Below are 27,276 nucleotides of genomic sequence, written 5' to 3' on the forward strand. Positions count from 1 at the left end.
GCCCTCCTCCCTCCTTCTCTCTCTGTCTCTCTCGTGAATGAATAAATAAAATCTTTAAAAACAGCAATTTTGACCTGACCGACCCATAAGGTACTAACACAAATAAAGGTAACAGGTATTGCATGTAAACACCTGGCCTGAAAGCTATTTCATCCAAAACAAGTGCGCTGGTTTCAGATCCCCTGAATTAAACACCTCGTGCCATTTCTTTACAGGAATGAATTACAGGACATGATGGAAAGATTTGAAGGTATGATTCAGGAGCCGTTTCGGTGAAAGTGCATTGTTTTGAACCATGTAACCCATGTTAACAAGAAATGTTCATCAATGGACGGCGACACTGTCATCTAATGCCTTGCTCCCAGACGCAGGGTGTTCCTTAAGTCCTTAGGGTGATTGGGCTTCACACATGTCCTTAGTTTCCCTTTTGATAGTGCACGTGCCGAGAACGGGGCTGTCAGTGGCGAGGTAAGAGTGATGCTTTTGTTTTGTACGTGGGTACATTTGATGGCCTGTGGGGGATATCGGAAGAACGTGCGTGAAATAATCTCTCTCCTACTTCGTGTCCCGGGGTAAATGATACATCAGGTTTTAACAAACCATTTTTAATTTTCTCATTGCACTTTCTTTCCTCGACTTTTCTATTTCCATTCTTTGGTGCAGACGTTTGAATTGAAGCCTGCCAACTCAGGCTTTGTCATGATGTTTATGCTAATAAACCATGCAGTGGAAACCTAAAGACCACTGTGCTAGCATGCTGGCAAAGTCTGATCAGCACCAATAAACCTAAAAGTTTTTGGTTGTTCTGTCAGATGTCCCTTATCCATTAACGGGATTACAGGATAAGACTCATAGCAAGGAGTGCGAGTCAATATTTGAGTCCTCTATGGGGATCAGTCGTACAAGCAGGTGTGTATTTGAAAGCTTTGCTCTATTGGGTGGCTGTCAGGGTTCTCGGCCTGTGAGCTGCCTCGTGAACTGGTGAGTACACTGGCAAACTGGGAGTATAAAATAGGTGTAAAACGGTGCGTCTTTCCATGATCCCCAGAACATAGCTACTGATGGCAGGTCCGTCACATACAATCAAAAGCAGTTTCTCAACTGTGAAAAATTTTACATATTGCGAGGCTGCTTTTCAAAAATGGTGTAAGAAAAGCCCCATTGTTTTTACTCAAAAACATCTTTAGGACGTGTTTTTGAATATGTTCTTTTATTTCCTTAATCTCTCCACAGTCTTTTGTCTTTAACTCACGTATACTGAAAATCCTCGTTGACTACATTAAAACACACATGCATGCACGCACAGCCTTTTCGTCTCCTTTCATTTATTTATGTGCCTCCCTGTCGGACGCTTTTAAAATAGAATGGTAAGGTGTGTTTTATACATCTACTTCTAACAATAATCCATCTCAATGAGTCCTTTCGTTTGGAGGATATTTCATAAAGTGATTAGAGACTAGCCCCTACCACTGTTTTTTCACAAGAAAATCAAAGACAGTCATCGAGACCCCCTTTTTGTTTTATACATTTTGGGAGATAGTCACTTTTCTTTATTAAGCCTTCTTTCAGTGTAAGTTTGAAAAGGGGGGGGCTGTGTGCAGGGAACAAAGAAAAATCAGGATTCAGAAACTAGTAACTGAAAGGTTTCACACAAAAAAAGAAGCGAATCATCTTGCTTTCTGATGTGAGGCCTCTTATCAAAATGCTAATTGTCTTTCCAATGCTCTGGAACCAAAACTGCCTATGTTGTTTTTGAATAAGCTGCCAAAAAATAATTTTCAGTGTTAAATGTTAACAAATATATATGCTGAGTAATATTCCATTGTATACGTAAACCACATCTTCTTTATCCATTCATCTTTCGATGGGCACCATTAGAAACGACAAATACCCACCATTTGCTTCGACGTGGATAGAACTGGAGGGTATTATGCTGAGTGAAATAAGTCAATCGGAGAAGGACAAACATTATATGGTCTCATTCATTTGGGGAATATAAAAAATAGTGAAAGGGAATACAGGGGAAAGGAGAAAAAATGAGTGGGAAATGTCACAAAGGGAGACAGAACATGAGAGACTCGTAACTCTGGGAAACGAACTGGGGGGGTGGAAGGGGAGGTGGGCTGGGGGTGGGGGTGACTGGGTGACGGGCACTGAGGGGGGGCACTTGATGGGATGAGCACTGGGTGTTATTCTATATGTTGGCAAATTGAACACCATAAAAAGAAATTTATATATGCTTATATTTATGCTTCTCATAGGTGAGATTAAAGAGCTCTTTGATGAAAATAGAAAAAGAGTCATGATGGAAACCAAAGCTTCTGTTGAAAGCATTAACCAGAAAATTGAGCATGTCTGGAAAACTCAGGAAGAGCAAAGGTATCAGTGTTGGAGCCAGGCACTGTGTGTCATTTCTTAGTATTTGTGTGATCACAGATTAATTCAAAACAATACTGCTTTCCTCCATCTGTTGGAGTCTCTACTGAAGAAATATGTTTGGCTCCATTTCTGTTTGTTTGTTTGTTTGGGTTTTGTTGTTGTTGTTGTTGTTGTTCCGTTCTTTATCTAAGCAAATAGTTCATTTAGCTCCATGTTGCAAAGCCTTAATTGGAGAGAGGTGTATTATCTAGAGGTCCATAAAGATAACCCCCTTTTTCTCCTTTCAAATTATAATTGAGCTTTCTTGGCATAAGAAGCACTTGTATTCTTTCTTGGAGCATGGAGCTGAGTAAGAGGCCAATGTCTTGCGATAGTTAACTGTATTCAAGTATGTAGAAAAGGTTCATCTTATATTTGTTTTTGTTTTTTTTTTAATTTTTATTTATTTATGATAGTCACACACAGAGAGAGAGAGAGAGAGGCAGAGACACAGGCAGAGGGAGGAGCAGGCTCCATGCACCGGGAGCCCGACGTGGGATTCGATCCCGGGTCTCCAGGATTGCGCCCTGGGCCAGAGGCAGGCGCCAAACCGCTGCGCCACCCAGGGATCCCCTCATCTTATATTTGAATGATTTTTTTTACATTGATCCCTCTTGGTTTTGCTATTCTTTCATACAAAACCTTTATTGTGCCACAGTGGGGGAAAAGTGAAAGGTTACCGTGTGGGGAAGTGGTATCGGTGGATAGGATACCCTCATTGAATCTGTTCGTCACTTCGCAACCTATAGGTTGTTCAGCAAATGAATGGAAATGAAACGATAGTAACAAAACTCCATGCAGATCAAATGCATTTTCTGGGAAATTTATAGTGCCATAAATCTTCCTTAGCTTTCAAGAGCCAAGGCATACAAGACAAGCATCCCTCTTAGACAGTCAGGAGTGAGAGTAAATACACGGTTAGCAATGAGGGTAAGCCATCCCCTGTAGTGGGCTGTTTTCCATCAGAAAATTCCAGCTGTGATCATTCCCTTCTCGCTTTATAGTATAATTTATGTCCAGTCATTTGGTTTTGAATGGGTTGACATTTTTCTTAGCCATATAAAGTCATGACGCTCTTCTCTATTATGTTTTACAGGCAGGAGCTTCATCATGAATACTCTCAGGAGTTTCTAACTTTGTTTCAAGAGTTGGCTATCGATATACAGAAAACCAAGGAAGAAGAAGAAAAACTCGCTGTTGGTATCAGGCCCAGCTTTATAGTGAATGTATTGTAACCAAGTGCCAAGCAGGAATGCTGAGCCCGGCCACACCTGAGACCCGTAGATTTGAGCCAGAGCCCTGTTTCCATTCATTGCTGGCTATGTGGTTGGGCCCTGATGATGGAGAAACGCAGGGGCGTACAGGCACACATCCTACTCACAGAAGCCCTTGGTCTTTACCTCCTCTCTCGGTTAGGATTCCTGCAGTTCCAAGTGACAGGCACTTGCCAGAGTACCATAGAAGGATGTCCTGGTCTGTCTGAAGAAGCCAAAGGGAGTTTTGCACCAGGTGTAGCTGGATGAGGCTGGGGAAAGGTTGCTGAGGCAGTACCATCCGGGCTCTGCCTCCGTCCTCTAGGAGGCCCGCTCCACGGGGTCAGCATGATAGCCTCTTAAATCCCAGATCCAGCCCCAGGTGAACTGAGATAAGCTTTCCCCATAGGTCTGGCAGGAACGTCCCCTGGACTGCTCCCAATCATCTAGTTTCAATCGATTGCTCATTCCTAAACGAATCACTAGCTCAGGGCATGGTTCACCCTAAATGGACTGGCCCGTGTCACATTTAGGAATAAGGATGGTGGTGGTGATGTTGCTCTTTGAGGGCAGAGGAGAAGGCCTGGAACTGTTTCCTGAGGGTGGGCCAGTGAACGGACAAGGGAGAGATGGCTGCCGGGCCACATTCCGGTCCAACATGGGTGGGTGTCATAACAATCACAAATTTACACGAGAGTAGTCGTACTCATGGTTGTGGGTGCGTCTGAGCAGCTGCAGAGTTGGACTTTTCAGGGTTGAGCTGAGGTTAGCCGTGCACCTCGACAGAGTGAGAAGGGGCCAAGGCATATAAGCAAAGGTGTAGGTTTAACCATTGACCATGGATTTAGCTGGAAAGCGGGAAAAATCAGGCCAGGGGGTGGAGACAGGGGATGGTGAAAAGCATTCCCTTCAATGGATGTGGGATCCTGGTAGGGTACTGACCTGTCTGTAGCATGAAAGGGAGTGAGCCACACACGCAGGGAGGTAGAGAGGTTGAACATAGGGAAAATGGACAAGCAGTGTAGTACAGTGGTCAAGAGCCTGGACAGTGGAACGATAAGGTTTGGGACCCAGTTCTGATTTTCTAGTTTCTAGCTTTGAACCCAGGGACAAATTGTCTTTCTCTGAGCCTCAGGTTCCTCATCTACGAAAGAGAGTATAAGAAGAGTTCTTATAGCTGGGGCAGGGTTTTTGATTGTTTGTTTGGATTTAAATGAGCACCTCTACAAGAAGCTTAATCGAAATGGTTCAGAACAGTATCTGTACACAGTTCCTCTCTACGTCTTTGATATTATTAACATCATGCAGGTGTTTCAGTTATTGGGCTGACAAGACCTAAGGTGTGACCCCGAAAGTGAGTGGCTAAGTAGGGATGTAACAAGATCACTAGCAAGGGAATAGGGAGATCACGGAAGGATTATCGCAAGGATCCTGCGTGTGGGTTTTGAAATCAACATAAGATACATGTTTTGAATATTGTTAAGAAAGGAAATTTCCTCCTCAGTGACTGGCAGATAAGACGACTAAGGTGCTTTTGTATATTCCTGGTAAACACAAAGGACGTAAGCTAGGTGATAAGAGAGAAGATATTAAAAATACTCATTGAGAAACTATTCAAGTTTCATCTAGATTTGTCGCTGTTAAATTTTACAATGGCTAAATTTTACAAGTGGTCATCGCAGCTTTTTTTCCCCCTTTTGCGTCTGTAGAATATATTCCGACTGCAACAGGAATTATTACAACACTCCAAAACTGTTGAGAGCCAGAGAATGCGAGCATTTAAAGAGCTGCATGAGCAATTGTTAAAGGTCTGTCGAATTTGGTAACACAATATAGTGTCATAAAATGGACTATGGATATGGCAGTAGAAAACTGTTGTTTTTCTTTCTTAATGCAGGTTAAAAACATTTTGGTCATGCCTTTAATTACTTAGGCAATCAAAATTAATCACGCATTTTCCACTTTGAACTCACTGTTCTGATTTTAACGTAAATGCTAAATGTACTTTTACTTTTCAGATTCGTTCATGGCTTTGTGGGTGTTTTTCAAAACCGGGAATGGTAAATTGGGAATTTTACCAAGAAATTGGCAGGAGACTGATCCTTTACTAACAGTTTAATCAGGGCTGTTTGTTCCTGAGTCAGTTTTCCTTAGGAGAGCAGTGATGAATGTATCATTTGAACGTAGGAAGTCTAAATCATTTCTCAGCGTCATTTACTTTTCTTTGTACTGCCAAAGTTTCTTAAACAGCAAGTAGCCAATTCTATTTTCAATTGCATTTTATTTTACTTTTGTTTGGAAGTAGGCTCTTAATTTATTCATGAGAGACAGAAATAGAGAGAGGCAGAGACACAGGCAGAGGGAGAAGCAGGCTTCATGCAGGGAGCCCGATGTGGGACTCGACCCCGGGTCCCCAGGATCACACCCTGGGCTACAGGCAGCGCCAAACCGTTGAGCCATCCAGGCTGCCCTTCAGTTGCACTTTATAAGTATCTTGTGGCACATTTGCTTTTAGAATGATTAGAGTGACTAAGAGTGGCCTTATATGCCAACTTAACAGTTTCAAGAGACAGCACAGATGTATAGGAGAATGAAGAAAGCCAGAGTGAGAGTATAAGCTTGTGAACTGAGATTACCTCCAGTCACATTTTCACATTAGCAAATTATCCTCAGTGACACAGACCTCTGTGGCTCCAGCTTGGTGGTTGTGGTGGTGGTGCTATTTCTTGGAATCACTTGGCTATTCATGGACTTTTGTGGATCCACGTGATCTGTAAGATTGCTTTGTAGAAACATTTCTGTAGAAAGAATAGCATTGGGGTTTTGTCGGGGATAACATGGAGTCTGTAGATTGATTTGGGCGGGATGGGCATTGGAGCAATACCAAGACTTCCCATCCTTGAGCATGGGATAATTTTTCCATGTATGTATGCCGTCTTTCATTTCTTTCATCAGTGCTTTCTAGTTTTTTTTTTTAAGATTTATTTATTTACTTATGATAGACAGATTGAGAAAGAGAGAGAGAGAGTCAGGCAGAGACACAGGAGGAGAGAGAAGCAGGCTCCATGCCAGGAGCCCGACGTGAGACTCGATCCCGGGACTCCAGGATCGCACCCTGGGCCAAAGTCAGGCGCCAAACCGCTGAGCCAGCCAGGGATCCCCAGTGCTTTGTAGTTTTCAGCTTCGTCCGAGTCCTTCACCTTCTCGGTTATGGTGCTTTCCTAAGTATACGTTACTCTTTTTGGACGCTGTTGTAAATGGGATGTTTCCCTAATTTCACTTTTGGGTAATTCATCGTTAGCATGTAAAAATATAACTGACGTTTGTGTATTGATTTTATGACTTGCGACTTTGCTGTTTTCATTAATTATTGTCAGTTTTAAAAGATTCTTATTTATTTCAGAGAGGGAACGAGAGGAGGGGAGAGAGAGAACGAGGTGTGGGGGAGGTGCAGAGGGAGAAGGAGAAGCAGACTCCCCACTGAGCAGGGAGCCCATTGTGCGGCTCCATCCCAGGTCCCACGATCATGGCTTGAGCCGACAGCAGATGCTTAACAGATGTAGCCACACAGGCACCCCCATTTGTTACTTCTAACAGGGTTTCCTCCCTGTTTTGCGTTGCTTTCTTTTGCGTGTTGGAATCTTTGGGGTTCTGCACATATAAGAACACACTATGGGGACGCCAGGGAGGCTCATTGGTTGAGCTGCTGCTTTCGGCTCAGGCCATGATCCTGGTGTCCTGGGATAGAGTCCCACAGCAGGCTCCCCGCAGGGAGCCTGCTTCTCCCTCTGCCCATGTCTCTGCCCGCCTCTCTCTCTCTCTCAGTCTCTCTCTCTCATGAATAAAGAATAAAATAAAATACAAAAAAAAAGATCTTAGTGTCTGTGAGCAGAGATAATTTTGCTTCTCCCTTTCTGGTTTGGATGTCTTCTATTTCCTTTTATTGCTGAATTGTTCTGGCTAGATCTTCTGGTGCTATGTTGAGTAGGAGTAGTGAGACTGGGCAACCTTGTCTCCTTCCTCTTGATCTTAGAGGAAGCGCTTCCTGTGTTTCCCGTTGAATATGCTAGCTGTGGACTTGTCATCTGTGTCCTTTGTGATATTGAGATACTTTGCTTCTGTCCCTAGTTTCTGGAGAGTTTCTATCGTGAAAGTGTGTCGGATTTTGTGGCATACTTTCTCTGCAACTTTTGAGGTGATCATGCGGTTTGTTCTTAAAGAATCTCGTTCAGATTTAGTGGTAAAATGTCAGTCTTCTAAACTCACTGGAATGTTTAAAGACTAGTCCTATGACTTCAAAATAAGTATCCTTTAAGGGATTTTAGCGTTACACATACACAAAATAGTTATATTCCATTTGTTTCCCAGGAGAGAGCATGTTGCTCTAATGCTCTGCCAAGTCCATTTATCGATGGTATGGAGGTTTCATCAAGTAACAGGAATTAATGCTTCTAAATGTTCTTGCCCAGTGTTACCACTTAGGGTTGCAAATCTAGTGTTTTCCTCGCCTCCTGCATTTCCTTGTCCTTCCCCTCCAGTTACTCGTAGGCTGTGCGGTACTGACGTCGGCCGTGGTACTTTAAATGCTTCCTTCAGATTCCCACTGCGGTTGCCCTAGTTGAGGACCTCATCGTCCTTTGCTTCCCCTATGTACTCTCATCTGATCTCTGCGTCCTTCACAGGGCTGTGACATTATCTTCCCATGGCACAGTTCTTCCCTCCTGGAAGCCTGTCCGTGGTTTCCCCTGGTAAACTGCTAGATATTCAAAGATTCACCATAGCATGATGCCCTTTTTAGCTTTATTTGCTACCTCCCACCTGTCCTGATTAATGCCTTGTCTTAACTCTTACTTCTACACCTTGCTCATGTCCTTCGCCTGGAATGTTTTTAACTTCTCTCTCTTTGCCTATTGAAATCTTCTCTTGCCAGCTAAGTCGGCATTAATCCCCTTCTGCTGCTGCATAGACCCAACAGGTTGTGCTTCTATAAGGATCATAAAATTTTTGTATCGTTTCTGTTTGCTCCTGGCCCTGGAGTGTGGAAGGGATAGCGTGTTCACTCTGAATTTCCTCCACAGTACTCAATTCCATACTTTTTACATTAAAAAAAGGTATGCACTATTTCGCCACTTGTGGAATGAATGGCAACATTTAAAATGTAGGTTGTGTTTTTCATAACTTGAAGAGGTGACATCGTGGACCATTTTACTCCCTCCAGGGAAATCATGCTCCCTTGACTACTACTGATAATAAATACGCTCTTACCTGATGTTAGAAAGCTGATTACTGGATTTCCAAATTATAGCATTGGTTGGCATGGACTCCCAGGCTTCTCCTATTTTGGGGTCCATTTTGACCTTGACCCTAAGTGCCTGACATTGACCCCTTGCTTTGAGCAAAGTGTGGTAGAGCTGTGTCTCCTAAAATAATAATGTTTTGGGGCCCCCCCCGGGTGGCTCAGTTGGTTAAACGTCCAACTCTTGATCTCACTCAGGTCTTGATCTCAGCGTTGTGAGTTGGAGACCCGTGTCGGGCTCCACGCTGGGCGTGAGGCTTACTTAAAATAACAATAGCATTTAACTCAAATCTGATATTTAAATTATTCTTAGTGAAGGTTCTTGTCTACATGTGTGATTTAGATTTTTTTTAATTCGAATAAATATTGGCCATCACTGCCATATTAAAAGAGTAGTGCTTTTGAAGTTTAGTTTTGCATGTTTTGAACGTAAGAAGAAAATGGAGGTTTGGAACTGGACTGTGTTTTCTGTTTCAGGACATGAGAGACTTGGACATCAATCAGGACAATTTTCTTACTGGTGAGCAGAGCACGCTTGGGGAAGAAATGTCCATGTGGCAAAAACAACTTGTGATGGAACACGTAAGTAAACATTGAAACATTGAGATAGTCTGTTTGCAGTTATATGTATAATCCTTTGATAAATACTAAAGGCGTATGTTTTCTCGTTTCATTTAATAGCAACGTCACCAGGCGGCACTCCTTCGAGAGTGTCTTCGTTCTCTGCTGGAATGTGTCTTTGATGACATTTGAAGAAAGGACTTGAACCAAGTAACATGAAGATTGTGGCTTAACGATTCTAGTTTAAATGATCACATCTTGTTATTCGTTGGCTTAAGTGCAAGGCCCTCTTCACTGTGTAAACCCAAGTGAGAGTGAAACAGTTATGTGAGTAGCAGCAATTCCAAAGTTATAGGCAGGAAACGTTTAGACCTTTGGTAGGTCTGAACCTACCAAACCTTTGGTGACTTTTTTTCTCCCTAACGCTGTCAATTACATTTTAGCAATAGAGGTGATTCACGTTTAAGTTTGCTTCAATGAATCTCTATCAGTCCCAAAAGATAGAAAGTACAATTATAAACGGTTACCGTGTTCCTCCGGAAGGCGGGGGAGGAAAGAATGTATACACCCTTTTGTATATACTCATTAAGGTACAGAGCCAATTGTAATGAAAGGAAGATTTGAAATACCATCTACTCCAGGAAATCACAAAATTTATGAAAAGCAACTTAAGTTTGTGCCTCAGAATAAATGAAACTGCGAAGAGTCATTAAGACACCTGAATAAGATGTGTAAATATCACTTGTGAGACACGGCGTCGTCAATACGCCGTTTCGACCAAAACAATTAACACGTCATTTGATTGATCTCGGCCCACTGTTAAATGACTCCTGCCCTGGGCAATCGTTGACAGTATTGCCTTTGCCTGTACAAGAACAAAGCTACCCAAGGTAGAAACATTTTGAACCTGTCTTGAGAGATTCATTACCTAGAAAATTTTGTTTTGCAAGTTTAATATTCAGCAAGTATGTGGAAAGTTGATTGTATGCTCATCTAAAAGCGTCAACAATTAAATGCTGACACCTTGTCTTTTCTGGTGCCCTTCTTACATGCATGACCGTATGAAATCTCCAACTGCAAGCACTCACTGTCATAAGAATGAAGTTGTCTGAGAATTAGTTTGGAATAAACCGGTTACACATATTCTCTAAGTGACTGAAGTTCCTTTCGTGACTCACTCAGAACAATAACACGAAAAATACTCCCTTTTGGAGGAGAGGACTGTCTTTCCCCCGTTTTTCTGCATGTTTAAAATGTTAATTATGGCCACTAGAGCCACTCTTCTATTTGTTTTATGGTTTTCCTCATTTTTTTATAACAAATTTATTTTTTATTGCTGTTCAATTTGCCAACATACAGAATAACACCCAGTGCTCATCCTGTCAAGTGCCCCCCTCAGTGCCCGTCACCCATTCACCCCCACCCCCCGCCCTCCTCCCCTTCCACCACCCCTAGTTCGTTTCCCAGAGTTAGGAGTCCTTATGTTCTGTCTCCCTTTCTGATATTTCCTACCCATTCCTTCTCCCTTCCCTTCTATTCCCTTTCACTATTATTTATATTCCCCAAATGTATGAGAACACATAATGTTTGTCCTTCTCCGACTGACTCATTTCACTCAGCATAATACTCTCCAGGTTCCATCCATGCTGAAACAAATGGTGGGTATTTGTCATTTCTAATGGCTGAGTAATATTCCATTGTATACATAAACCACATCTTCGTTATCCTAGTTTCTTTTTTTTTTTTTTTTAATTTTTATTTATTTATGATAGGCACACAGTGAGAGAGAGAGAGAGGCAGAGACACAGGCAGAGGGAGAAGCAGGCTCCATGCACCGGGAGCCTGACGTGGGATTCGATCCTCGGTCTCCAGGATCGCGCCCTGGGCCAAAGGCAGGCGCTAAACCGCTGCGCCACCCAGGGATCCCCGTTATCCTAGTTTCTAAAGTAAGTGCAAACATATTCTATTTTTCTTTTCTTTAACACTTTCTTCACTCACGAGACACACACAGATACAGAGAGAGAGAGACAGAGAGGGGGAGGGCAGAGACACAGGCAGATGGAGAAGTAGGCTTGATGCAAGGAGCCCCATGTGGGACTCGATCCCGGGACTCCAGGATCATGCCCTGGGCTGAAGGCAGACACGCAACCAACTGAGCCACCCAGGCGTCCCCATGTTCTATTTTTCTAACTTCTAACTTACTCCCCTTAGTTAGGGAGAAGGGAGTCCTCCACCACAAGCGAATATCTGATATAAAGTGACAGTGTACTCCTTAAATACTTCATTTCACTGAGAGGGATTTTCCCCTTGAGCCAAAACATTAAGTCTTAAGTATTTCCTCATGCTGTTTTCTCCAAGTTTTTATTTCAATTCCAGTTAGTTAACATACAGTATAATCATCATTAGTTTCAGATGTAGAATTTAGTGATTCAGTGCTTCCATACCCGCCCCCCGGTGCTCATCACTGACAAGTGCCTTCCTTATTGCCCATCACCTATCTCACACCCATTTCCCCACCACGACCACCACCACCACCACCACCACCACTTCTCCTTGAGCCACCATCAGCTTGTTCTCTATAGTTAAGTCTGTTTCTTGGTCGGCCTCTCTATTCCACCCCAGTCCATGTTCATTTGTTGTGTTTCTTAACTTCCACATGTGAGCGAAATCATATGGTACTTGTCTTTTTCTGAATGCCTTGTTTTGCTTAGCTCAATACTCTCTGGCTCCACCCACGTTGCTGCAAATGGCCAAGATTTCATTATTTGTCATGGTTCAGCAATACTCTGTGTGTGTGTGTGTGTCTGTGTGTGTGAGTGTACATACTGGGACTGCATCAATATAAAAAGCTTCTGCACAGCAAAGAAACAATCAACAAACCTAAAGAGCAACCTATGGAATGGGAGAAGATATTTGCAAACGACATATCGGATAAAGGGTTTGTATGCAAAACACATAAAGAACTTATCAAACTCAAAAACCAAAAACCAAAGAATACAATTAAAATGGGCAGTGGTTATGAATACGTATTTTTCCAAAGAAGACATAGAGATGGCCAAGTGACACACGAAAAGATGCTGAACATCACTCATCATTGGGGAACTACAAATCAAAACTACAATGAGGTGCGGGGGCCTTGGAGGCTCGGTCGGTCAATCGTCTGCCTTCGGCTCAGGTCATGATCCCAGGGTCCTAAGATTAAGCCCCTTGTCTGGCTCCAGCTCAGCAAGGAGCCAGCATCTCCCACTCCACTCCAGCTCCTGCCCTGTGACGCTATCTCTGTCACTGTCTCGGTCTCTGTCTCAAACAAATAAAAGTCTTGAAAAAACCCACAGCCCTACAATAAGGTATCACCTCACACCGGTCAGAATGGCCAAAATTAACAAGACAGGAAGCAACAGGTGATGGCGAGGATGTGGAGAAAGGGGAAGCCTCTTATACCATTGGTGGGAGTGCCACTTGGGGCAGCCCCTCTGGAAAATAGTGTGGAGGTTCCTCAGAAAGTCACACATAGTACTACCCTGAGACCCAGCAATTGCACCACTGGGTTTTTACCCAAAGGTTACAAAAATAGTAATTTGAAGGGATATGTGCCCCCCGATGTTTATAGCAGCATTCTCAACAATAGCCAAGTTATGGAAAGAGCCCAAGGATCCATCAGCTGATGAATGGGAAAAGAAGTTGTGGTATATTTCACACATTTAAGAAGATCCTTATTTGAGAAATGTTGCCACCAGGCCCAGAGGCAAAATAAACGCTCCAGTGTGTTGTCTGTGTATTTTAATGCATATCTGCGTACTTTCCCTTCTGTGGAATATAGACTTACTGACTTCAGTTCAATATGTTTCCCTGTTGCTTAAGATAACTGTAGCACATGCTCATGACTCCACTATTTTCTTATTGTTTCATTAGATAGCATATGGTCTGCAGAGCCGCTGGATTCAATCAATCATCGAGTCAGATGGGAGGACTGCTGTCTCACCGAATGGCTCTTACTCATAGTGTTACCTGACAGCTGTTCATAAGCAATAAAAACTACTCGGGGGGGGGGATATTGGCTGCTTGTGTTTACTATCCACAGAGAGATATATTATCTACAAAATTATTAAACTGCGGGTCAAAACAGTAAACGGTGTCTCCAAAATACCATTCGCTTTTCGTCCTGTGAGCTACCGATAAGGAAGTGAAACAAACGATTCATTCATTGCTTCAGATTAATACAACTTGGTCAGAATCACGGCATATTTTACTATTTAATTTTACATGTTTTCCCATTCATTCTCAGCACTGAGTATTATCGATAACTTGAATTTGAGGTCAAGACGAGTCACTTAAGGAGAAGAGGCAGGCAGGAAGAAGGGTAGGGGTCCTCGTTGCATCTGGTCCCCCAAATTCAGCTAGATAACTTTCAAACCCTCCTGAACACCCGTGAATTCAACCTGAGATGTAAGGGAAGGACAGTTGGAATGCTATAAATAGAAAAATGACCACTTCTTGCAAGGCGTTCTGCACTGGACAAAACGACCAGGAGGATGAATTCACCACAAAAGGAAGAGCCGGGGGATCCCTGGGTGGCGCAGCGGTTTGGCGCCTGCCTTTGACCCAGGGCGCGATCCTGGAGACCCGGGATCGAGTCCCACGTCGGGCTCCCGGTGCATGGAGCCTGCTTCTCCCTCTGCCTGTGTCTCTGCCTCTCTCTCTCTCTCTCTCTCTCTGTGACTATCATAAATAAAAAAAATAATAATAAATAAATAAAAAAAAGGAAGAGCTGGAGGTGATACTCTGTGCCACAGATCTAATGGATATGGATTTAAGTAAGATGTGGAGATAGACATCAGGATCAGAATTATCAAATTTCTGGTGAGTCTGGGCAAACGCATAAAAGACTCTAGAGAATCTCTTCCTGCAGAAATGAGATCTAGCTCTTTCTTCTGTGGTTATGCTGAGTGAAGTAAGTCAATTGGAGAAGGATAATCATCATATGGTTTCACTCCTCCAGGGAGTATAAGAAATAGTGAAATGGATTGGAAGCAAAAGGAAGGAAAGTGACTGGGAAAAATTACAGATTGAGAGACAAAGCGTGAGAGACTCCTGACTCTGGAAAATGAACAAAGGGTTGCAGAAGGGGGGGTGGGTGATGTGTTGGGGTAACTGGGTGACAGGCACTGAGGAGGGCCTTTGATAGGATGAGTACTGGGTGTTTTGCTGTACGGTGGCAAATCGAACTTTAATAAAAACCAATGGAAAAACAACTCAAAAAAGAAAGAAAAAGAAATGAGACCTAATCAGGGCAAAATTAAAAATACTCTAAGATGCGGTCTAACCTGGGTGCTCTAACAGCTCGCGTAAGAGTCAGAAGAGGGTGAGAAACAGAGAAGACTAGAAACCTAATCTCACATTTGGTAGGGGAACACTGACTCTCAAACTTTTCAAAAAGCATAAAAGCCTCTGGAGAATCTCTTCCTGCACAAATGAGATCAAATGAGGCCAAAATTAAAAATAGCCTAACTGAGATGCGGTCTAACGTGGGTGCTGTAACCGCTAGGGTAAATGAGGCAGATGAGAGAGTGAGTGACACAGAAGACTACTAACTTAACCTTGCATTTGGAAAGGGAACACTGACTCTCAAACTTTTCAAATGCATGAGTGGGTAGCCCGTTAAAGTTTCAGTATCTAAATTGTATGGTATCACAGTCGGAATGCTAGTAAGAGTAATAGAGGGCTTACCTTAGAAAGTTGGAAGGTAGCCTCCCCGCATATCCCGCATAGCGGTCACTCATATCAGAATCTCACCGTTTCTGTGGAACAGCCACAAAGCTAACCATGTATCTCTGTGGTGGCCCCACAGAGGAAACTCGGCCCTTGTTTGAGTAGTTTCCAGCCTTGCATCCCAGGACTGACGGCTTTATGTTCACCATGAATCATCAGTTCAAGTAATTTCTGACCACCAGTAGCGGCACCAGTTGTGCGGCACTGCCAAAGACACACTCCAATATTAGGGTGTAAAGATGAGGACATCCTCCAAAAACCCTAATTGCTACCTTCTAGCTCATTATTGCCAGGAGGATCTGTAGTCCTGTGTGAGTCCAGGGGACAGGACACTGGCGCCCTCAGGGATAGAGCAGAAGGTCAGCATCATACAGTGACACTGCATCTCTACCACTGCAGACGGTATGCAACTCTGCCGTAGGCTGGAGCACGCAGCCTGAAGGAGTAACCAGATCGGAGCTGCGCTTTCCAGAGACTTCCACAGAGCCTCACGGTGTGACTCAGAGGTCATCTGGGGCCACAGAGCTTTGGGCCAACCTTACATACACGCAGTGCGCTCTACCAGTGACCAGCTAGCAGGGAACAATGGGCTGGATCCTACCTGCATTTCACTATGTCGAAGGTCATGAACATGAAGGTTATCGAGTTAATCTGTTTCTGTGCAGAGACTTAAAGAATGCTCATCCTTATGCGTAGGCACATCGTAAGTGTTGAATCGAGGTGACTTGCTAGCCGTCGACACCCTCATTCTTCTTAACACCCTGGGCATGTAGTAGTCACTCAGCCAGTGTGATGGACTGAGGTGGTTGTGACAGAGTACGTTGTTCTCTCTGTGAGATTTCTTCCCTATGCACAGCTCGATTTGACGACAGTGGCCTCTTAAGAAGCAACTTTTTCCAAGTACTGAGGTCAGCAATCAAGCAGAAAATAAAACGCTGCATGAGGTTCAAAGATGAGGACCTTCGCGTCACAGTAGTTTATTAAAAATGCAGACTGTCAACTTTTCTTTCCTAACATTGACTTGCAAGTTTTAAATGGAGAATATTATGCTGGGTTCGTTTGTTCTAATGTTGAATGTATGCGATAAGTGTTCTCCTTTAAGATAGAGTTCAACAATTGTATTTCGTTTTGTCTTGGGGAAATGAGGTCGTGTGCTTTTCTATGCTAATGCATTCAACACATGGGGGGACTTGCGCACAGCATATAGCATAATCGAATTATCAGGTGGATACAAAAGGTTAAAGGGATGGAATCAGCACACATACAGTGCGGGCACCTTTCCAGAGAAAATCAGCAACGCGGTAGTGTTTTTCTGAATCTTTCACAGGTGCTTAAGTATAATGTTAAATGCCCATATTTACCATATAGCCCTCCACCCCCATTGTTTCTCCTCAAAATGGAAATATCACACAGATGATTATTGAAGCTACCCACATTTCAGTTCCATCTGGTCTAGAGACATAGAGCAAACACTCGGTGAGGCTTTATTTTTATTTTTTTTTTATATATATTTTTTTATTGGTGTTCAATTTACTAACATACAGAATAACCCCCAGTGCCCGTCACCCATTCACTCCCACCCCCCGCCCTCCTCCCCTTCTACCACCCCTAGTTCGTTTCCCAGAGTTAGCAGTCTTTACGTTCTGTCTCCCTTTCTGATATTTCCCACACATTTCTTCTCCCTTCCCTTATTTTCCCTTTCACTATTATTTATATTCCCCAAATGAATGAGAACATATAATGTTTGTCCTTCTCCGACTGACTTACTTCACTCAGCATAATACCCTCCAGTTCCATCCACGTTGAAGCAAATGGTGGGTATTTGTCATTTCTAATAGCTGAGTAATATTCCATTGTATACATAAACCACATCTTCTTTATCCATTCATCTTTCGTTGGACACCGAGGCTCGGTGAGGCTTTATAGACAAATTCCTGAGCATGGAGGAGAGCTACTCCTGTATCAATCTACAAAGATGTGGAAATATCTATTGGCTTTACAATTCTTTTAACTTTAGTTCCATGATGAAACGATAATGGGACTGTAGTATTAAGTGAAGGATGCTAGAGAGCAACGGAAGCTCACAGCTCTTGTGGGGTAAACATCAGCATGTAGTAAGGTGGGGGGAAGGCGGAACCCTTCAAAGGCATGGATCAAACTGCTAATAGCAGTGATTCCTGAGGTGACTGAAGGTGCTTGCTTTCTACTTCATGTACTTCTGTAGAGTTTAAATACTTTTCGTTACCAGTCGTACATGACACTTGTAATCAGGAAAAAACGATACAAATCAACACCATCTGACTGAGGGCAATGCTTAAACACTCTCAAGTCAGTGCCACTTAAAAATAGAGAAATTTCAAGATAAAATTTTTAAAAATAGAGAAATCTCCAGTATCCTGCGCTGTTAAGTCACTAATCCGGTTTTGGTTGCCCACAGACAAATCTTCACTAACAGATAAACGTGCTTAAGTGTCTTTGGGAACAGCATTAACCAACCATTGTCGGTTCCTAACCTCTAGCCTCTGAAGCGATCACCCCCGTCCCTTTCCTTTCCCCATAATCCACAACCCACTTGAAAAGTAGTTTACATGCAGAGAAAGGGCAACATCTTACACCGCTGGTGGGAGTGCAACCTGGTGCAGCCACTCTGGAAAAGTGTATGGAGGGTCTTCAGAAAGTTAAGAGTGGAGCTCCCCTACGACCCGGCAGTTGCACTACCAGGTCTTTATCCAAGGGATGGAAACACAGTGATTCGAAGGGGTACATGCACCACAGTGCCTGTAGCAGCAATGTCCGCAACAGCCAATATACGGCAAGAGACCAGATGTCCATCGATGGATGAAGGGATAAAAGAAAGAGGCAGGGTATATGGGGTATATATCTATGACGGAATAGCACTCAGCCACCAAAAATGTAAACTCTTGCCATTTGCAACGACATGGATGGAACTAGAGGGTCTTATGCTAAGTGAAATAAGTCACTCAGAGAAAGACAAATACCATATGATTTCACTCATGTGTGGAGTTTAAGAAACAAAACAGATGAACACAGGGGAAGGGAAGGAAAGATAGGATGAAAATTGAGAGGGAGGCAGAACATAAGAGACACTGAACTCTAAGAAACAAACTGAGGGGTGTTGTAGGGAAAGTGTGTGTGTGTGTGTGTGTGTGTGTGTGTGTGGTGCGGGGAGGGATGATTGGGTGATGTGCATTCAGGAGGGCGCTTGATGTGATGAGCGCTGGGTGTTATATATGCAAATGAGAAATCACTAAATTCTACCCATGAAACAAACAACAGTAACAAGTAGTCTACATTTGCAACGTACTCCTACCTTCGAATTTGCTTTCTAACACATTGATGTCTGGAGTTTGTCCAAATCATTCTACTAAACCTGTTTAAGGTAAGCATTGACTTTCTGCTTTGGGGGTTGGTGGGGGTGGATAGAGAGAGGCAGAGGAAGAGGCAGAGGGAGGGGAGGAGAGAGATGCAGAGAGGAGGGTCGAGAATCCTAAGCAGACTCTGTGCTGAGCAGGGAGCCAGAGCCAGGTGGGGCTCCATGTCCTGACCGTAAGGTCATGACCTGAGGCAAAATCAAGAGTCAGATTCTTAACTGAGTGAGACACCCAAGAGCCCCAAGCATGGACTTTCAATTGTTTTCCACTAATTATCTTGCATAACTTCTATGCAATAGTTGACATGTTCATCACTCCCTCTTGTTGAAAGGCTTTGCTGTACTTTCATGTAGTCTATGCTCTTCCTTGCCCGACATTGTTCTCCAACTCCTTTCTAGACTGCTTCTTCCTCCCCATCTTTGACTTTTCAGAATTCCATCACTCCTCATTTTACATTCAGTGAACACTTTCATGTATCCTGAAGACTACCATCTTATTTGCTAAAAACTGGTCCTGTACAACGAGGAGTCTGGAGGTCTTGGTCAACAAACGTCTGTGTAAGGGGCTGCCACCATGTGTGTTGCACAGTGGATTTCAAACCGTGTGCGAATTCCCGTGCTCTTGAAGGAAAGGAAAATGAACACTGAGTCTAAACAGTCACACGGAGGCGTGCCTGGGTGGCTCAGTCAGTTAAGCCTCAGACTCTTGCTTTCAGTTCAGGTCATCATCAAGTGGTGGTGAGGTCGGGCCCCACGTGGGGCTCTGCACTGGATGAAGAGCCTGCTGAATATTCTCTCTGTCTCTCTCTCTCCCTCCGCCCCTCCCCCGCCAATCAATAAATAAATAAACAAATAGTCACTGTAAAGAACGATATAAGCCACATAATAATGTTGATATTCGATGTGGCCTTAGAATGACTGGCTGGGATTTTATTTATTTTATTTTATTTTTTATTTTTACTTCTTTATGGAGTTCAATTTGCCAACATATAGTATAACACCCAGTGCTCATCCCGCCAAGTGCCCCCCTCAGTGCCCATCACCCAGTCACCCCAACCTCCCGCCTACCTCCCTTTCCACTACCCCTTGTTCGTTTCCCAGAGTTAGGTGTCTCTCATGTTTTGTCACCGTCACTGATATTTTCACTCATTTTCTCCCTTTTCCCCTTTATTCTCTTTCACTATTTTTTATTTCCCCCAAATGAATGAGACCATATAAGGTTTTTCTTTCTCCAATTGACTTATTTCACTCAGCATAATGCCCTCCAGTTCCATCCACATCGAAGCAAATGGTGGGTATTTGTTGTTTCCAATGGCTGAGTAGTATTCTATTGTATACATAGACCACATCTTCTTTATCCATTCAACTTTTTTTTTAAATTTTTATTTATTTATGATAGTCACAGAGAGAGAGAGAGAGGCAGAGACACAAGCAGAGGGAGAAGCAGGCTCCATGCACTGGGAGCCCAATGTGGGATTCGATCCCGGGTCTCCAGGATCGCGCCCTGGGCCAAAGGCAGGCGCCAAACCGCTGCACCACCCAGGGATCCCTATCCATTCAACTTTTGATGGGCACCGAGGCTCCTTCCACAATTTGGGTATTGTGGACATTGCTGCTATAAACATTGGGATGCAGGTGTCCTGGGTTTCACTGCATCTGTATCTTGGGGGTAAATCCCCAGCAGTGCAATTGCTGGGTCGTAGGGCAGGTCTATTTTTAACTCTTTGAGGAACCTCCACACGGTTTTCCAGAGTGGCTGCACCAGTCCACATTCCCACCAACAGTGCAAGAGGGTTCCCCTTTCTCCATATCCTCTCCAACATGTGTTGTTTCCCGTCTTTTTGATTTTCCCCAGTGTCACTGATGTGAGGTCGTATCTCACCGTGGTTTTCTTTTGTATTTCCCTGATGGGCTGTGATGCGGAGCATTTTCTCATGTGCTTGTTGGCCATGTCTATGTCTTCCTCTGTGAAATTTCAGCCATGTCTTTTGCCCATTTCATGATTGGTTTGTTTGCCTCTTTGCTGTTGAGTTTAACAAGTTCTTTATAGATCTGGCATACTAGCCCTTTATCTGATACGTTATTTGCAAACATCTTCTCCCATTCTGTAGGTTGTCTTTTAGTCTTTTTGACTGTTTCTTTTGCTGTGCAGGAGGGTTTTGGTTGGGATTTTAAAGGTGAGTTGTGAAGAGAAAGCCGCGTTTTCTCTTCTGAATTACACCAGACCCTTGCTACTTGGAATCAAACATATATGTAAGACACGACTTATCTCAAGACTAGCCTTCAGGGATCCCTGGGTGGCGCAGCGGTTTAGTGCCTGCCTTTGGCCCAGGGCACGATCCTGGAGACCCGAGATCGAATCCCACATCGGGCTCCCGGTGCATGGAGCCTGCTTCTCCCTCTGCCTGTGTCTCTGCCTCGCTCTCTCTCTGTGTGTGACTATCATAAATTAAAAAAAAAAAATAAAATCTTTAAAAAAATACTAGCACATTAGTCTAGTGGGCAGATGTCTACTCTTTTCACTAACTGCATCCAGAAAAATGCCAGCCGATTAGCCGAAAAAAATCTCTAGTTAAGCAGGTGAAGAATATGGTTAAAGACAGTTATTGGGTAACGTTTTGCAGTTTATGTGATCTAAGTTGAGGTAACAGATTCAAATGTGTACTGATACCTACCTATTTTAAAAGATGAAACACACAGGGATTCAAATATTCACAAGTCAAAGAGAATGTTTTCCTGTTTTAGTATAGAATTGCATTTCTCTATTCATAGGTAAAGTAGCACAGCATTTAAATAGTCACTACCTTTCCTCCTGGTAAATTTTAAATTTTCATCAAAATGTTACTAAAGGCAAAAAATAAAAAATAAAAATAAAGGCAGTCTCCCGCGTGTCCTGAATGTCCTGGCATGTTTCTGATGGGTAGAGAACAAACCAATGTATGGAATGTTATGTTTTAGCTAACACATAGGGAGAGTAGGTCTTTCTTTCTCTCTGTCTAGAGCTAGGTACCTATGATGAACAAAAATATATTAGAAAAGGTTACAGGGCAGCCAGGGTGGGTCAGCAGTTTAGTGCCGACTTCAGCCCAGGGCCTGATCCTGGAGATGTGAGATTGAGTCCAATGTCAGGCTCCCTGCATGGGGCCTGCTTCTCTCTCTCTCTCTCTCTCTCTCTCTCTCTCTCTCTATCCCTCTCATAGATTATAAAATATAAAAAAAGAGAAAGAAATGGTTACAAAGGAAGGACCTGGGTGGAGATTACAGAAATGGAACCTACTTCTCTTAAAGTATCCTGCTTTTCAGTTTAGTTTTATTTTTTTTATTTTTTGCCTTTTTTATTTTTTTAAATAATAAATTTATTTTTTATTGGTGTTCAATTTGCCAATATACAGAATAACACCCAGTGCTCATCCCGTCAAGTTTTGTTTTAGAATCCATAAATGTTTTATGACATTATAAAATGATCGAACTTAAAAGACTATGTCTAAACATAGATAAAAAAAAAAAACGAACCACATGGCATAGTCGTGTCAGTTGTATATATCAAATTGGTGCTTTAACCATAGAGAATAGAGAACTCTTTCAAATGATTTAAAAGTATAGCAATGTTAGGGGCGCCTGGGTGGCTCACTCGGTTTAGTGTCTGACGTTGGCTCAGGTCATGATCTCAGGGTCCTGGGATTGGGAGCCACGTAAGGCTATCCACTCAGCAGGGAGTCTGATTCTCCCTCTCCCTCTGTCCCTCACGCTGCTTGAGTTCTGTCTCTCTCAAATGCATAATTAGAGACTGAAACACACACACACACACACACACACACACACACACACACACACACTGCAATTTTGCAGTGTATCCCAGCGATGGGACATACCTTAGAATAAAAAAGAACAAAGCATCTTGAGCTACATGAAGAAACATAAAGCTTCATTAAAAAATCAGATTGCTGGTAGTAATATTTCTTTGTTACTGTAAAATACCATACATTCAGAGATGCACACACACAAACACATACACACACCAAAAGGGGCTTAGTAATTATATGAACATCATTAGAATTCAAGAATTCCTTTTAAAACAAAAGACACAAATATAAGAGCAAATTAATCCTGAATATCTTTGGAAGGCCATAGTTAACCCCATGCCGGGGCAGGGCGGGGTGTGTGTGTGTGTGTGTGTGTGTGTGTGTGTGTGTGTGTGTGGCGGTTGTTGTTGTTGGTAGTGGTTATGCTCTGGCTTTAAAGGAGGGATTTTGCCAACCCAGCCATACAGAACTGGTCAAGGTGCAAGTTGAGTTACAAAATGGCTGGGGAGTTCATCCCATTTTCTAGATGTTGAAGTCATCATACACCCATGGGGTCCTGTCATCACCCCCATAGAATAAAAAAGCATAAAGATAATCTTGTACGTGAGCCATTGTGTAGAAATAGAAAAGCTAATTTCTCTGAAGTTTACCTCAAGTAGTCTAGCTTAGGCAAGCAGCATTTACTTAAAGAGGATCAGAGCTATAACTTCACATCCACCAAGATGTGTGATTGAGACATAGTTTCTCTGTAAAATTACCCTCGTTTTTTAATCAAAGAGAGCCACATCAGGACTGGCCTGTCTGCAAAACAAGTCCAGTTTTAACAAACTGGGCCTAATGACTTCCATAAGCTCAGCAAGAATAATGATTGATCATACGGGCCTTTTAGAATCTGCTTTGCCAGAACTTTTTATAAGGAATCTCTAGGTTGAACTTTTAGCAGCCCCTCCAGGCCAGAAGCCAAACCAAGCACTTGCAATGAGACATGGCGGCAATACCTGTAGGTGTGGACGGGTTCCTCTTCACGGGGTCGCCAAAGTATCCTGAGTTTCCTGCACCTGCCAGGAAGCGACAGTCTTTACTCACCTCACCTGGTGAGGGGAGGCTACTGGGAGCTCCGTAAGCAAGGTATCAGGCCAAAATCTCCATTGGCTTTGTGCCTCCACGTTTCATAAAGTCAGCCTTAGTTCCTTAAAGCCGTTTGGTCATCTCCGAGTCTGTGCATGTCTCTCAAATAGGACATGCCAGCGAAGCCCTGGTAAAATGACCAATATATATCCAATAATGTCCTGTGATAGGAACAGACTCTTACGAACTTCCGCAAATGACTATGAGGGCCATGGAAGGAAGAACACTCATGGAGAGACAGACCTTTTGAATTTCAGAGGGATCAAGTAGAGAGAAAAGGGAATGATCTGATTTGTTTATAAATTATGCCTTTTATCATATTTCTCTGCAAGTCAATGTTTTAGCACTTTATCCTGTTTGGAAAAGGTCTAGATGTCCAATGAACTTAATTTCAATTACCATCCACACAAAACTTAAAGGTTTAGGTTACCAAAACCTTTGAGAGCTATCTTAACAATTACCTGTGAAAACTTTGAGACGGACAAGGTAAAGCATCATTTTAAGTCACCTTGTTGCTAACAAATCGCAGCTCAGGTACCTCGGGCTTATTTGACCTTTAGCAAACCTTGACAGGCTACAAGTTTCACATTAAATGCTGATAACTTTAACGATATATCTATATTAATTAAACCAACGCTGGGGGTACCTGGGTGGTTCAGGGGTTGAGCGTCCGTCCGCCTTTCGTTCAGGGCATGATCCCAGTGTCCTGGGTTGGAGTCCTGCGTCGGCCGCGTCGGGCTCCCGGCAGGGAGCCTCCTTCTCCCTCTGCCTATGTCTGCGTCTCTCTCTGTGTGTTTCTCATGAGTAAATAAGTAAAATCTTAAAAAAAAACCCGAAAAATTAAATTAATTTAAATACAGATTATGTGCTACCCGGGTCCACTTTTAAAAACTAGTGTGTTCCCCATTTGTCAATGTCTACCTATGACACTGCTGGGGAAATCTGAAGTGAGCAGTGTCCGTAGCCAGTAACCAAGCTGGTGCAGAAACAGGAGCAGGGGCAGGGGGAGACAGAAGAGGCAAAGAGCAGCCAGGAGGCAGAGCAAGAGGGTTCCCACATCTAAAGCTCATCCACTTGAACAGATGAGCAAATGCCGTGTTCTTCCACCAACAGTGTAGAATTAGGCCATCCAGATCAGGCCGGGGAAGACACGGAACTTCCCTGAAACAAAGAGAGTTTTGGCAGCTGCTCGGGAACATTCCTTCAAGTCTCCATCTGGAGCTAGACTAACCTTGGTTGGCTCCAATGATACCCATTAACCTGGGAAATGAATGAGGGAGAAGCCCCCACATCTCTTAGGAGGAGGAACAGTGAGAGAGTCAGTCGCAAACCGCTTTGCTGCAGAAGGCCTGTATTTCTTCCAGAGGCCTGGGTTTATTTGGTTTATCCCTCCTAACATATTGGATAATAGGGACTTTACCAGCCAACATGTTCAGGCCAACACATTCTGCAAGAGCCCCTTGGGTCGGGGGTCCTGACGGAGAGCCCCGTTCTCTGCAGAAGAGATCCAATGATAGATCCCGTGGAGGCCAAACAGTGTTACAGAAGATCAGGCCTTCCTTACATTTTGCAAGTCAAATTGTTTCCAGCTGGGTAAAAGGCACCCCAAGGGAGAGTCCTTGGGAACTGAAGAAGAGACTGTGCCTTGCCACGAAGGTCACGCTTTATTTCACCTTGCTTTGAAGAACCCACAGTTTTTCACCCGTGGAAAACTCTAGACAGGTTTCCAGGGAAAAATGTCCAATTTTGCAGTACCCAATCCAGATTAATTTTTGTGGAGGATGGTTAGTTTCCCATCTCGTGATCCCATGGTAATCAGTTACCCCGTACCTTTTACAGAGAGGTTGACTATGCAGGCATCCCTACATATCAGCTCTCTCCTGTCAACCAAGGCGTCCCCTGTGTGCCTACCCATGGTGACAGAGTGGCCTAACAACTTGGGTTGAGGAGGGATCAGGCTGGTAGGAGCAGCCACTTTTAACTGTCCGTCACCTAATCCTCCTTGGCTCCTCTGGATTCCTCTTTCCCCCACCCCCCCACCCCGATAGAAAAGAAAAACAAAAGTGTCCTAATCGTACAGATTAGCAAGGCTAATGGTTTAAACTGTGATATTCTTGGGATCCCTGGGTGGCGCAGCGGTTTGGCGCCTGCCTTTGGCCCAGGGCGTGATCCTGGAGACCCGGGATCGAATCCCACATTGGGCTCCTGGTGCATGGAGCCTGCTCCTCCCTCTGCCTGTCTCTGCCTCTCTCTCCTTCTCTCTCTGTGACTATCATAAATAAATAAAAATTAAAAAAAAAAGATTTTTAAACTGTGATATTCTTTTGATAAGGATAAGGAAGCAAGCAAAACATGTAGGGTCTCTCAGGGGGGGAGGCATGTGCTGCTTACGGATGAGGCTTCCCCAGGGCGTGAGCCCCAGGGCCGGTCTCCATCCTTTTACGTGTCTCGGAGACCCGAAGGCCATCATGGTGGCCAAAGGGCAGGTTCAGAGCGCTGGATTGCCAGTCCTTATGTCCACTCTCCGGATGCACCTTAAACTAGCAGGGAAACCTATAAATGACCTTATTCTTCAGAGCTCTCTTGCTGGAGCCCTCATTGTTTGGTCACGTGAGTTTGCTTGCATTCCTAGCCGCACGGTGCCTGATGTGTCAGGCCCATTACAAACCAATTTCAATTATGTTTCCTCGCCTTACCCCTGCTACATCTGTTCACACACCTGAGTGTCGTATGTGAGCATGGCCCCACTATAGGCAAAGTCGCTGAGGCAGGGGAAAAGCCAATTAAGAAAACCAGAGAAGGAGGACCGTCAGTGGAACTTGTTAGGATCAGGCCACCATTCCCTTCTTTTGAGGAAGCGGGATTGACCAAACCTTTCTCCAGAAGCCTGTCACCTGGCTCTTGAGACCAGGAGCCACGCTATTCACCTGTAGCTGGCTGACAGGTGCCCTGGTTTGCTGTTTGTTACAAGAAGAGGTTATCCAAGGGAGAGATGTCTCCCAGGAAAGAAAGGAAAGAGTCTGCATTTACTCACCCTTTGGTGAGCACGATCCCGGGTTTCAGCACCAAAATGCTCGTGAGAACTTGGCTCTGGTCTCACGGAATCCAAGAATGAATCTTGTGGACAAAGGAGAGTGACTAAAGCCATAGAAGCTTATGAGGAGAGGACATGTAGAAGGCTCTCAGCAGTGAGAGGGGCCCCGACAGGGTTGCCACTGAAGGTGTTTTTGGCTGGCCATTCACAGAGAACCTGACTAGGGAGTTTCTGGCCTTGAGATTTCTTGTGTCGTCATGAGTGGATGACATATGGCTATTTTGGGGTCTGGTGAGTCTCTGTGCTTACTATGTAGTGGTCAGAGGATGATACTCCCTACCTTTCAGGGCTCGGGGCCAGATCCACTTCCTTACCTGTTTTTTTTTTTTTTCCATCTCGGTGTCCTCGGGAGTTATGGGAGCCTGGTTCTGGGGCCTTCCTCTTACCTTTCCCTGCCTAGCCCGATCTATCCCTAACCGAATTATATACTTTGTAAGGAATGAGTAAGACTAATTTAAACACCTCATCCCATGGCTCTGTCTTTACAATATATGTTTTTCAAAAGACCCCCACATATAAAGGATCACCTGATGGGATATGGAGATTATGCATGTGAAGCCCTT

The 27,276-nt window shown here is 43.7% G+C and overlaps 1 protein-coding gene and 1 long non-coding RNA gene across 4 annotated transcripts in view; one reads left to right on the forward strand and one right to left on the reverse strand.

The window, feature by feature from the left end:
- The window catches only part of LOC144308097 (synaptonemal complex protein 3-like), a 13,535-nt gene extending 2,864 nt beyond the window's left edge, over positions 1 to 10,671 (forward strand). For 2 of the 3 annotated variants that reach the window (XM_077888278.1, XM_077888277.1), the window contains exons 4-9: positions 216 to 250; positions 2,262 to 2,379; positions 3,515 to 3,614; positions 5,381 to 5,479; positions 9,445 to 9,549; positions 9,649 to 10,671. In XM_077888278.1, the coding sequence (XP_077744404.1) occupies positions 216 to 250; positions 2,262 to 2,379; positions 3,515 to 3,614; positions 5,381 to 5,479; positions 9,445 to 9,549; positions 9,649 to 9,720 (529 nt within the window). In that variant the 3' untranslated portion in view covers positions 9,721 to 10,671. The remainder of the gene's footprint in view (positions 1 to 215; positions 251 to 2,261; positions 2,380 to 3,514; positions 3,615 to 5,380; positions 5,480 to 9,444; positions 9,550 to 9,648) is intronic. The other variant, XM_077888279.1, reaches the window with a different exon arrangement.
- On the reverse strand, positions 5,281 to 25,103 carry LOC144308101 (uncharacterized). The gene is made up of 3 exons (XR_013374742.1): positions 24,266 to 25,103; positions 23,490 to 23,549; positions 5,281 to 6,469 (listed from the first exon to the last, which is right to left on the reverse strand). It is a non-coding gene; the product is annotated as an uncharacterized LOC144308101 (long non-coding RNA).
- Between the last annotated feature and the right edge of the window lie 2,173 nt (positions 25,104 to 27,276).

Source organism: Canis aureus, chromosome X, assembly GCF_053574225.1.
Source record: "Canis aureus isolate CA01 chromosome X, VMU_Caureus_v.1.0, whole genome shotgun sequence".
In the NCBI taxonomy this organism is placed as follows: Eukaryota; Metazoa; Chordata; class Mammalia; order Carnivora; family Canidae; genus Canis; species Canis aureus.